The sequence below is a fragment of the Amphiura filiformis genome, chromosome 11 (genome assembly GCF_039555335.1).
Source record: "Amphiura filiformis chromosome 11, Afil_fr2py, whole genome shotgun sequence".
NCBI classification, from domain to species: Eukaryota; Metazoa; Echinodermata; class Ophiuroidea; order Amphilepidida; family Amphiuridae; genus Amphiura; species Amphiura filiformis.
This window is the reverse complement of record NC_092638.1, coordinates 62,835,457-62,849,697: the sequence shown is the minus strand read 5'-3', so window position 1 is coordinate 62,849,697 and position 14,241 is coordinate 62,835,457. Positions and strand designations below refer to the sequence as shown.

At 35.2% G+C, this 14,241-nt stretch overlaps 1 protein-coding gene across 1 annotated transcript in view; it reads left to right on the top strand.

Moving 5' to 3' along the window:
- Window positions 1-13,357, top strand: part of LOC140165133 (uncharacterized) — a 54,412-nt gene extending 41,055 nt beyond the window's left edge. The window contains exons 13-14 of the mRNA XM_072188568.1: window positions 12,764-12,947; window positions 13,315-13,357. Coding sequence (XP_072044669.1) covers window positions 12,764-12,938 — 175 coding nt within the window. The 3' untranslated portion in view covers window positions 12,939-12,947; window positions 13,315-13,357. The remainder of the gene's footprint in view (window positions 1-12,763; window positions 12,948-13,314) is intronic.
- Window positions 13,358-14,241: the final 884 nt, after the last annotated feature.

Here is a 14,241-nt window from a genome sequence, read left to right as displayed (position 1 = left end):
GGTCTTAATCACAAAAATCCTTACTGCCTCACTACATAGAAACTTTATACAATTTATGTACAACAAACAAATATAAACATCCAGTCATAGTTTAATATTATATCATATTTTAATGATTTATAATTAACACCTAAATACATTCAATTTTGAATAACTTTTATATATACATTTTGAAATATTTGTAAATTGCAATTAAATCAAGCACTATGGGCCAATATTGTCTCATTTTGAATGGAATTTCAATAATAACTTCTTCATAAATGTAGATCAAAATATGACCTCAATGTTGTAGTGTATGTGCTTTTGTGTCATCAACATGTTAGAAATACTACTTTACTGTAGATAGTTTTATATATGTGACACGATCAAGGGAAATGAGTCGGATGTCGCTAATATTGATTTTGAGATATTGGCAAAGAAAGTGTTAAAATTCTTTTGTTTTATATTGTTTTCAGCGATTGATAAACTGACGTAACTTCACAAAGAAAAGTCGTATCAACATGGGGTTTTCAGTTTCTGAAAGCTCTAGATGTCCTCTTTAGAAACCTGTGTAAAACTCATTTTTGAGCAGGGCCGTCATGTGACTCATTCCCCTTGATCATGTCACATATGGACTAAAGAGATACAGAGTAACCACAAACACCTAAAATCTCAGCATCACCGGATAATGAGGGCCGATCGTTCCATGAAGTGCGACAGGCGAAATTGCTACGCACATACCACATATTTGTATGGTCTTTTGTGTATAAGCAAAGACACACAACGCTCTATCGTATTTATACACAAATTGATTGTTAGACATTCAGGGTCGAACAATCGGCCCTCATGAATATGCAAGAATTCATAGCATACAAAGCACAGGAACTTTGACTGTTGGAGAATAGTCTGTATTAGTTAGAGACTGACCGATCAGGTCCTTATCTGAATCGGCCGATTGGCCGATCAATTATCTCTTTAATCTGCCGATTCGATCGCCGATCGCCGATTACCAGTTCCCCAATTGTAAACAATGGCTGCCATCACCGTGAGTAAATTTCACCCGTATGTTGAAAGGGTACTTATGCATAAGTATTACCACAATTATGTATGCTCTGAGCACAAAAAAACACACTCCCATATGCATTTAAAATACTGAATTTGACCATGATTATTATAAGCTCAATTTACCGTTTCCCCCTGATGTCCCAGTCCATCGAATCATTCGATCGCCCCATTTTAATATTGTGTTTACGTTCAAGTCAGTGTGAGTTTTGGACACGGCCCGTAGCTCTCTCCAATCTGAAACGCACGTGTGTAACCCGGAAGTGTCGAGTTTTGCACGCGACCCGTAGCTCTTTCCAATCTGACACGCACGTGTGTAACCCGGAAGTGTTGAGTTTTGCACGCGGCCCGTACGCACGTGAGTAACCCGGAAGTAAGAACTACAATTGTAATGTGCATGCAGCATGCGGGGAATTACCTGATTATCTCAGCTGCGCTGCATGCCTGAATCACGGTATGATTTTATATATGTTTATCGCCTACAAAGCTTGTTCTTTTGCTAAATTTCGCTTGATTTAACTAGTCTAATTCAAAGAAATATACCAATAAATGAATACTTGTTAAGCTTCAACAATTACTTTCATGATATTGGGTGATCGGTGCATTACATCGGCGGATGAAGGAAAAATCGGCCGATGCAGATCACTACCGATAAGCTAATAATCGGCCCGATATGGAAGCTACCGATCTGATCGGTCAGTCTCTAGTATTAGTCTATGGTTTTATACCTACAGCTTACTAATCTATCTACTGAAGGTAGTTATATACAATGTACGTATTGTACATCTTGCTATCTACAGAAGATACCCACCAATAACTAAATATAGTTTTATAGTTTAAAAAAAAAATTAAAATTAAAATGTAAAAATTGGCTTTTGTTTCAACTAAACAAGTAATAAGTACATCATTGTCAACAAATAAGGCTTCATTTTTTTTGTTGTATAAATTGATTTTCTGTCTTTTTTACAGCTCATTCAAATATGTATACATAGCTTTCAAACACTGTATAATGAGCCGGAGTGCAAAATGCTAAGTTTTATCATCTATTCAAGTTGAAAACCCATACACCCCTATGGAAGACATGACCTCTATCTCCCACACAGGAGTGTGTGTAGATTTCAAAAGGAGTCATCCATCCAGGTAACACCATTTTAAATTCACACTCCATGTGTGGAAGATTATGGTCATGTCTTCCATAGGGGGTATGGATTTCAACTGGAATAGCCCAATAGAGATCTCATGTCACACATAAACATCTCAAAAAAGTAACTAACTCCCCTTAAATAATGGCCATTATTCAAAAAGGGGCTATTGTATTACAAATCTGTAAAATGCATTGGAAGCAGAATTTATTTCTGCACATTTTGACACCTCATTTGATATGATAGTCCAGAAAATAATGATACAGTGTTCAATTTAATGTAGTGAGGTCCAGATTTGAAAGTTGCACTTACATACAAATTTTTACAATACAAAAACACTCAGATATCATTACACAGATTTCCTTCCATTACACTGAATACAAAATCAATACAATTTACTGCAACTTTCAAATCTTGGGTTACATTGATTTAAATGTACGCTGTGACGTCAATATTTAGTCAATTGCTACAATTGAGGTGTCAATATATGCAGAAATAAATTCTGCTTCCAACGCATTTTACAGATTTATAATACAATCACCCGTTTTTGATAATGGTCATTATTTAAGAGGGGTTAGTTACTTTTTTTGAGATGTTTACATGAATCATGCCATTCAGATTGATCCTTCACAATAAATGAATTGACTAAATTAGAGAATTAGCATTTTCCAAGCATTGACACAAAAAATGTTACAGCAATTCTTTTTTGTGAGGAGTACAGTAGCACGATATTACTGGAATTTGGTTCATCTGAAGTTTGGTAGTGACGTATGTGCGTATTTCGCTTGCCACAGTATCAAATCGCGCACGTAAAGTTAAATGCCCTGAGTATTCACGCACGCGTACGGGGGCAGTTTGTCAGCACGCTTGCGGTACAACCGTGAAAAAACATTGACATCACTACCGAACTGGAGAATAACCAAATTTTATTATTATTTTTTTAGGGGGCAAACAAAACAAAACGTTTTTAGGGTTGGTCAGGTGACAGCAATGCAACAGTTTTTTAAGACCTACTACATCATTGTCTCCATTTCATTGTAAAAATTGGGTTGTGCCTTTAACCGATCAACAAAGTGATTAGATACACGATCAACAGTGGCATATAAAAATGGATTGAGTACAGAATTGATTGGTAAAGCAAAAGCTGTAATCCATGGAAACCATTCAGGGGGGAGTTCTTTTACTCCAGTCTGCGCTAGAATACCCAAGACGACAATGGGAAGCCAACACATGAGGTCAGTCAGTGCGATGGTACCCATCTTTATGGCCATTTTCAATTCAGTTTTGAGCAAGGAGAATCCTGATTTACAAATATATATGAATAAAAGGATATAACACATTGCAACCATCGAACATAACAAAAAGTTGAGTCCAAGAAAGAGCCCAATTGAGAAATAGCTTCCTAATTTTGAGTCAATTTCTGTGAAAGTTTTGAACTTTCCATGATCATCTGGCCTATCAAAGTTGTATGTTATTGTAACATTTGTATATCCCTCCAGATATATTTTGCTTCTAGTTAATGGTAACCCAATGCATATATCCGAATATTGATACAATTTATCATTGTGAAAGAAAATATTTGCAATGCTTAATGCAAGAGCAATAATCCATGCAATTGATGTCATCAATATTTGTGTCCTTTTGCCGAACAGCTTGCGTATTATAAATATTTTTCGAAAAGTCCAAAGTCTATCAACAGCTATCAGTCCAAGCAAAAGGAGGGATGCTTCACTTGATAAGACTGATAGAAATCCTGCAAATTTGCAAAGTTTGCTGTTTCTCCAAAGTTCAGCATATGAAGGAAAATACTCATTATAGTATTGATCAACAGATGCAATAACTAACAAATACAGACCCATAAGTAAATCTGCTAGAGCTAAGTTGGTGATGAAAACAACTTGCTTCACCTGCTTTTTATCTGCTGATTTAGATCTGATCTTTTCGCATCCCCAAACAAAAACCACACTGTTTGCAAACAAAGCAGTAAAACCGAAAATCCATGTACAGAATTTAACCATGGTGGAAGGAAGAAGCTGTTTACATGTTAAGTAAGGAGATTCCATATCTGTAGAAAGACAATGGTTTTTACTTGGTATTTTGAGAAAACAACATGTGGCTGGATTGTCTATTTTAACATAACTATTGTTTTGCAAAGTCAAACCTGTGAAAGACTTTTTTGTTACCTTACTTAGATCATTTTTCCCAAGGCCTAGATATTTCAGTTTAGTGAACTGACCAGACAGTGATTTACTGTGGATTATCTTCAATTCATTATTATAAAGGTTCAGAACTACTAACTCTCTCAAGTTTGAAAACTGATATGGATAAAGTTTCTTAATTTTATTTGAATGCATTTCTAATAGCTGTAATGACATTCCATTAAATTGGTGAAAAATGTCTTCTGGTATTTCAGTCAAGCCATTGTTGGAGAGACTAAGCTCTTTCAAGTTAGTGAGGTCTTTGAATACAGTGGAAGGTAGTGATTCAATGCTATTGTTAAACAAGTGCAACTTCTCTAGCTTTGTCAATTGATTGAAGAGGTCAGTTTTAATCACCTTAAGTTTGTTGCCACTCAACCAAATTTGTTTTAATAAATGAAGATATGTGAATACACCTGATGGTAATGATTCAATTTCATTGTTATGCATATTTAATATCTCTAACTTTGTTAATCCATTGAAAAGGTCCCTTTGAACTACCTTAAGTTTGTTACCATGCAGACGAAGTTCTTGCAATAGATAAAGGTCTCTAAATACACCTAGCTCTAAAGATTCAATTCTATTGTTTTCCAAACTTAATATGGCTAACTTGGTAAGATACTTGAATACACCTAATGGTAATGATTCAATTTCATTGTTGTTCAGACGTAACTTCTCTAACTTTGTCAACCCAGTAAAAAGGTCCATTTGAATTACCTTAAGTTTGTTGCCATGCAGACGAAGCTCTTGCAATAGATAAAGGTCTCTAAATACACCCAGCTCCATTGATTCAATGCTATTTTCTTCCAGACTTAATATCTCTAACTTGGTCAATCCATTGAAAAGGTTAATTTGAATCACCTTAAGTTCGTTGTCATATAGCCAAAGCTCTTGCATTTGATGACAGTCTCTAAATATACCGGATGAGAATGATTTTATGGTATTATTACCTAAATTTAATATCTTTAACTGTGTCAACCCATTGAAAATGTCAATTTGTATTACATTAAGCCTGGTGTTATGCAATGAAAGTTCTTGTAACTGATGAAGGTCTCTGAATATACCTGATGGTAATGCGTCAATGTGGTTGATACCCAGATATAATATTTGTAACTTTGTTAGTCCATCAAAAAGACCCATTTGAACCCCGTCCTTGAATTTATTGCCATTCATGGAAAGTTCTTGCAATTGATGAAGGTCTCTGAACACGCCTGACTGTAACCATTCAATGTTATTAATATGCAAGTCTAATAGCTCTAACTTTGTTAAGCCATTGAAAAGGCCTACTTGAATTTCTGTAAGTTTATTGCCCTTTAGCCAAAGCTCTTGCAATAGATGGAGATCTCTGAATACACCCGACTGTAATGATTCAATGTTATTGTTACCCAGACCTAGTTTCTCTAACTTTGTCAATTCATTGAAAAGGTCCACCGGAATCACCTTTAGTCTGTTGCCAAAAAGACTAAGCCCTTGCAAATTATTGAGATCTTTGAATACACCCGACTGTAATGATTCAATGTTATTGTTATGCAGGTCTAATAGCCCTAACTCTTTCAACCCATTGAAAAGGCCCACTTGAATCCCTGTGAGTTTATTACCATTCAGCCAAAGCTCTCCCGATTGTAACAATTCAATGCTATTGTTATTCAGACGTAGTATTTGTAACTTTGTCAACCCATTAAAAAGGTCCATTTGAATCACCTTTAGTTGATTGTCATTCAACCAAAGCTCTTGCAATAATTGGAGATCTCTGAATACTCCCGATTGTAATGATTCAATGTTATTGTTACCCAGATCTAGTACCGTCAACTTTGTCAATTCATTGAAAAGGTCCATTTGAATCAGGTTAATGTAATTGCCATTCAGCCAAAGCACTTGTAATTGAAAAAGATCTCTGAATACTGTGGACTGTAATGATTCAATGTCATTGTTACCTAGGTCTAGTATCTCTAACTTTGTAACTCCAATGAAAAGGTCGCTTTGTATTTGATTCAATGTATTAAAGTCCAAGTATAAGCGTTTCAAACTATGAAGATCACTGAACAGGTGTTTTGGTATAAAAGAAATGTTATTTTTTGATAGGACTAGTGACACCAATGAGGATTGATCATCAAATATTGATTGATTAAGAATGGATAGTTGATTGCTATCGAATGATAAATGGGTTAAATTCTGTGGCACAGCCGTGGGAAAATTTGGGAAAGTATTTGATGCAAGATCCAATAAAAGCAGATTGTTAGCGAGGTTTTTCATTTTGGATAGATGGCAATGAGATAAAGACAAGACTTGTAGATTTTGCATGTCTGAAAATGTATCTGGTTCTACCTCCCGGATAGGATTTCCCCCTAAATTTAGTACTTGTACATTCACTAAATTGTCAAACCAACTATGTGAAATGTAAGTCAACTTATTTACATTTAACAATAATTGCTTTAATTCATACAAATGTGAGAATGAGTCATCTTTTAAACTTGAGATTTGGTTAAATGACAAGTCCAAAGTATGAATGTTTCTTAAACCTTTGAAAATACCTGCTCCAATGGTGTTTATCTCATTCTTGCTCAGCAACAAAATGATGACATCCGGATCCGGTAGATTGAAGAAGCTGTTGGTTTCTAAGTGAGCAAGTTGCCTGCCAGAGATATCTATAGCGGTTGAGTTTGCGATTGATGCAGGAGATCTGCCAACCAATAGATATTTCTTCTGCACAAATACACCAGGACAGTCAATGAGAAACACCTGGAAGTGTAGGGTACAGAAGCAGTTATCCGGACATTCTGGGAATTCAGCAAGAATGATTTCATCTGGAAGTCCAAGATCAAATCCAGGTAGCTCATCTGGATTGAAGTATGGATCACCTTCTAATGTTATCTTGAGAGATGGGCATAACTCTTGTAGTGTTGTGTAGCGAATGTCATTATATGGAATGTGGTAGATCTCATCAATGATGTGGACATTTTCACACTGGTGGAAATTGAAGCTCGCTGATGCAGGTAGATGAGCTGGATCAAACTGTTCAACATCACTTGAAGATGAAATCATACTGCCCTCCCATATGTCCAACTTAGATGATGCTGTAATGTCAATACGGATCATACTACAGTTAAGAACTACCGCGCACGAATCTGTCACCATAGATCCAATCCAGGCAAAAGATCGATTGAAGCACTGGGCTCCAGATTCTTGCAGGACAAGGTAATCAAAAGAAGACCTTGATGATAACGAAAGAATATTCACAGTAATTTCTTGGTAATTGGATGAGGACACCACAAAGTTACAGGTCTCATTCTCATACGTCTGAATTGCAAGTGAGCTATTTCTGGGGAGAATGAAATGGCGATCGTGGCCATAGCATCTGACAGTATCGTTGGTTTCATTTGCCGATGCTGGTAAATATACGCAGAGTATCACAAAGGCAGATAAGAGAAGGTGATTATATAATCGGCATAGCATCGTGAAACAGTCAGAAACGCTATCATGCAGAAAACAGAATTTATTTGAGCTGAACACAGATGGCTGTCAATATCAATCTTGGACTTGATTAATTTTTATGTTTTATTAGGTATCAATTCCTTAGTGAAAGCAACTGCTGGCCTTTTATAGACATACAATGCAAATGAAAATAGTTGCACTCGCAAGGATTCGCGATCTCATGAATTATTCTGTGGTTTGCTTTTTTGCCACCAACTCACTGTTTTGTGGTTCATAGAAATTCTGATATCATACCTGTTTATCGATGTTGTAGTTTACGACTTGCTCTATATATGTATGATATTATCCATGGGCAAGATCAAGAGAATCCCAGTTTGGATTTAGTCTTACTCCAAAGTGATCCAGCTTTACCGTGAATTTTTTGATCCACATTACACATGGAAACCTCATTTAGTGGTGTAGGTTGATCGATTGTATTTCAGATTACTTCCAAAGTTGATTCCATACACACTTACAGTAGATAAGCTGTTTTGGTAGCTCTTCTAGGCTAGCTGCTGATGAGTGAATTACACTTGTTTAAGCTCATTAGTTGAATTAGTCTTTGTTAAAGACTCGATTGTGGCTTTGTCTGTGAAGAGCAGAGCGCAAGAGATTAGTATCCATGAAGAGCGGAGCGTACTATTCACATAATAAATTCTCGGACAGCACATGTACATTTGATCGCGTCAGGTGCTTTAAGCATACAACCCCATAAAAATTGTAGTTCTATGCATGACCCACCTGTTTCCACTGACCAATCACAAGCCGCACAATGTTGTATTCAGGTAGTCTTTCTGAGATTCTGCAGAGTACACACGAGACCTACAAGATGTAAGCAGTCGTACAATTTTGTCAGAGAAATATTTCAAGGAATAATCGTTTTTACTTGTTTGTTGAGAGCGAGCTCACACACTAAGCCTTTGCTAAAATGGCTATAGTCGAATTGGATACAGTACAAATTCTTCAATACAAAAAAAGCACCCATCTGTATAGTTCCAAAGTAGCGCCATTGCATTGCAGAGATAATGTAGTCTGTTGTTATTATCAATATGCAACTATATCCAACTAGATTCCACAATAGCAGTTCCACCCTGTAATATAATTTCCACCTCAGTTGTCTTGTGGTATTAGTGGTATCACACTTTCTTGTTATACCTACTTGGTCTTTGCCATCCAGATATGCTTCTCAACCTACAATTTATGTGACTCAATGACTTCACTGACAGAGCTTTGATCTTGCAGAAATTTATGTCTTTAGCTTCTTCCAAATGTCCAATGTGCTTCTATGTCACCGCTCAAAGTTTTATACACTTGTTATTGCTATCACATGTGGTTTGCCATTCAACTTTGAAATCTTGGCACTGTAGACATGTACAGTAGGTACTACACACACTTAATGCTTTCACTTTAATTCATTACTTTTGAATAAAATGTACATGTATCTATTCTAGTATTATCCAAACAATCCATACAATGTTCTAAATCTGGATTGATTCAGAGCAATTTTGGTTTGTAATTATGTACTGGTAACAAATCTGTCCTCACCACAGGCAAGTTGTGATTGAATATCAGGTTACATGTCTATGGGTAGTATGTGCAACTGCATGATGGCACAAATGTGTAAAGTTACGCATCATAAACCAATGCGTACCAGATAAAAATCTTTACAAACCACATGAATCTGGTTCGAAAAGTATGGTATGTATGGTGGGTATTCACATAAGGGCACTAACTTATTGCACAGTTCTAGATTAAACTAGGACTTACATATAAGTCTAACTATGAAGGATCATTTACACCTTTAAATTAACTTCAGGAACTACTATAACTTCACGAACGTGAGACTTTTGTATTCAAACACTGTCTGGGCCAATTTTATTTACGCTGAAATGCACCTAAATTTCAATCCAGTTCAAAAGTTAATCCATTTTCTTGAATCTAAACCAACATATGGATAGTCCCATTGTCTATACGCATAGCATACCATTCGCGTACTGTACCTATGCATTCCGGATCTAGAAAAGTGCCAGAGGCAGGCACAGTTCACCACCCACACACAATTGCTAGTGGTAAATAAAACCAGTGGAAGAAGTTGTAATGAAGTGGAAAATTTTATGCTAAATAAATGTTTACACTTTTGATACCCTCTAACTTAAGAATGGTTGAAATTTAAAATGTTGCAAAAATGGAATTTTTAAATATAAATTTATATGTTAAAAACTTGAATTTTGCAAAATTGAAAACATGCAAACATGTTTGAAATTGTTTTTAAACTTTATGTGTCTTAAGCTTCTTGTGTGCAAGGTTATGTAGAAAATGTGAAATTGGCCAAATTTAAAACAAGGGGAAAAATAAGAATTTTTGCAGCACAAAAAATAATCGCACAAAATAACCATGTTTACAGATACACCATAAACTTTCTTCCTTAATTTTCACTTGCTTTATTTGACAAATTTGTGCTAACCTTATTTTTAACTTTATGTGCTCTTTTAAACTTGCACAATTTTTTTTAAATGCATGAAACGGTTTGTGTAAATCTTGAAATTAGCCCAATTAAGGTTGGTCTGAACCCTGGAAATATGGAAACTTTCAGGCCTCTCAACTTCTAAATTGTTGGTCCAAAGTATATAAAAGTATACATATTTAGAATGGCAAAGACTTGATAAGTTCATCTGTGAGGTCAAATTTTGGCCCACTTCTTTTTCGTTAATCATAACAAAAAAATTCTTGGGCCAAAATTTTTTTTTTATTTATTTTTAAAAACTAGATCAAAATATCTAGGACCCGTTTTTTCATTTTTTTGAATTTTGACCAACTTTGAGAAATTTTCGCCAAAAATGGTAAAAAAAATGCTGATTTTTCAAAAAAATCATAAAAAAAGCCCGATTTGGGCCCAAATTTCAAATATTTTTGGTGAAATTGGTGAAATTCAAAAAAATGAAAAAACGGGTCCTAGATATTTTGATCTAGTTTTTAAAAATTAATAAAAAAGATTTTGGCCCAAGAATTTTTTTGTTATGATGCACGAAAAAGAAGTGGGCCAAAACCATTATTTTGTGGATTTTGGGCCAAAAGTGCCATTTTGGGCCAAATTTGACCTCACAAATGAACTTATCAAGTCCTTGCCATTCTAAATATGTATACTTTTATATACTTTAGACCAACAATTTAGAAGTTATGAGGCCCGAAAGTTTCCATAATTCCAGGGTTCAGACCAACCTTAAAAACAAAAATTTTGTTGTTGAAATCTTTACCGCACAAAAAATAATCACATGAAATTATCGTGTTTACAGTTACAATATATGTATGCTTTCTTCTTGAATTGTAAAAGTGGTCATTTTCTTGTATGTCATTTTATCGTGCTTTGCCAATTTTGAATACTTTACTTGTTTTTAAATATGTAATTTTGTATCTTTTTACATAGACCCTGATGCATAAAGACAAATTCACAAGTTTTTATTTTTTCGGTAACTGTGTCGAGTTCAAAAAGTGTGAAAATTTTAGTTCTGTGAACATTTCCACTTTTACCATATAGTTTAATTTTCTTCTTTAAAGGTCCGTAACCCGATCGACAGCATCATCCTCCCGATTTTTTTCATTGTTGATGAGGTTTGGGTATCACATGATAGATACTATTTTTCTCATTACTATCCTGAAATTTGGCGCTCCAAGTCGATGTATTTCGGAGAAATCATGAAACACAGCGGCTTTTACAGGTTACCAGTTTGTAAATACTAGAACTTACTTGGATTTGTGGGTGCGGAATGAATTGCGAATCATGAGTCTCCTCAACAGCTACTTTGGTTTCGCGTCATACACATTCTGTGAAAAAAGCGAACCACACTAACTGCTGAGGAGACGGTGCGCCGTATATAATTATAAAACTTCCACGTCGAACGTAGTGGGCCGAATAGCTCAATTAGTTAGCGCATCATGCTTCACCCGTGAGGTACCCGGTTCAAAATCCGGGATCGGAAGATTTTTTTCCTCTCTATTTTTAACCAAAACCTTTTATATTCATTTGAAATGTACATATTGCAAGGGAAATATATTTTGTTTCCTTTTTTTTCTGAAACGATACGAAAACAACAACAAATATTTTCCGTTCAATACGGACCGGGCATTCAAAATTGTACAGCATGTCAGCATTCGTCATACAAACGGGAATTGTTGTTGTTGCTTGCCTGCCTAGAATGCAATTCACGTATACCAAGGTATTGGATTGCAAATTTGGCTATTTATTCACATTTACGCTGAAAATGCTCTCGTTTTTTTCACAAAGCAGCATAAAGGGGCGATATTTGATATTATTATGTAATTTTAAAGACAATCCATATCCAAAACCAATAGGGTTACCCCCTTTAATTTCTATATCAATTTATTATTAGAAACCACAGAAGTGCTGTGGGTGCTCACCAGAATGCCTCTCACCAAGTATTTGCACAGAATAAACACTATCCTCATATTAAAACAACAGTGGCATACCACAGCAAGATGACATGGCTTTCTTTCTTACAGTCGTGTAACTTTCTCTTTAATTTTTGTATCAATTTATATTATAGAAACCAAAGAAATGCTGTATGTGCTCATCAGAATGCCTCTCACCAAATATTTGCTCAGAATAAACACTATCCTCATATTAAAACAACAGTGGCATACCACAGCAAGATGACATGGCTTTCTTCCTTACAGTAGCGTAACTTTCTTCTTCTATATCTGTATCAATTTTATTCTTAGAAACCACAGAAGTGCTGTGTGTGCTCATCAGAATGCCTCTCACCAAATATTTGCACAGAATAAACACTATCCTCATATTAAAACAACAGTGGCATACCACAGCAAGATGACATGGCTTTCTTTCTTACAGTCGTGTAACTTTCTCTTTAATTTCTGTATCAATTTTATTACCAGAAACCATAGAAGTGCTGTGTGTGCTCACCAGAATGCCTCTCACCAAGTATTTGCGCAGAATAAACATTATCCTCCAAACAGCAGTGGCATACCACAGCGAGACGACATGGCTTTCTTCCTGGATGCACCTGCACAGAAACTGCTCTATAGAGATCATGGAATCAACTTAATCTGAATTGACCAGGTGAGTTTGATACAAATATGCGTCATGCAGGAATCAATCTTGATTCTTGCAGAGTGAATTTGTAGGAATCATTTGATTCTTGCCAATCAACTACTGTGTAAACTACAAAAGTATGCGAGACTAAAATTTGATTCACAAAAATCTGTTTACGAAAATCTTTGCAAGAATCTATTCTTGCAATCTCGCCAAAATTCTGACCCTGGAAGGGGATTTAAAGGTAGATAATTTAAAATCATTTGATAAAATTTACACTGACTGACAAGTACATTTATTTTCTTTCAAAAAGTAAAATATTTGGACTGACAATTTAAAGTTTCAATTATCAAACTGATAAGATTTAATTTGTTTGTTTGTTTGTTTTTCTTAGGTATGGATAACCATGGAAACTCATCATATGATGTCATCAGTTACCAAATTGTTTGCTTGTCCTCGTCCAACCGAACATCTCAGTAGTGCCGACCGTAGAACTTTTTTTTCACAATTTTCCCAAATATGTCATGAACTTTTCGTCTGAAAAACTGAAGATATAAAAGAAATGTTGTAAAATACCATTTCCTGCATGTTTCCCCCTGTCCAGTCGTACCTGGCTGACAATTTCGATATTTCGTATTATCATCATCAGCGTCTACACAACTAAAACATTGTTGAACTTTGAAAGGGTTTACCTTGAATTTGTCTTTGGTGGAAATTCTGTGGTCAGTTTTACATAAAAACAAGTATTTCACATTTAACACACTTTTGGTACTTGAAAAAAAAAAAGATACAAGAAAAAAAAACTTTTCCTGTATGACCAATCCAACTTCTGAAAGTGATCTATGGACAAACAAACAATTTCTTTTTTTTTTTTTGACCTAAGAATCTACTAGTTTGGACAACTCCAAAATGTAAAAACTCAAATGCAATATCAGTGATTTAATGCATCGTGTGCTGCCCATATAGGTCTTCAAAGTAAAAAGTCCTTTGCGTATTGTGTGACTAACATGCGATTTTAAAATTTATGGGGGCCCAAGTTGGGGACTTTATTGACTCACACAGTAATAAAAATTGAATAATTCTCGCCTGTTACAAGCTGATTGTAGTATACATAGATATATACATGTGTATATAAAAGAAAATTTTTGCCCATTTTTAGTGTGAAAAGCACCAAAAATTAATGTTCCCAGAAAATGACTTTTACACATGTATACTTCCAAGAAAGAGCAGCAAAATGAGTCAATATAATATGTATATAGGGAGCTATGTGATGCAGTACTCAGTTGTATCAAATGTACATTATATGACAAAGCTGAAATTA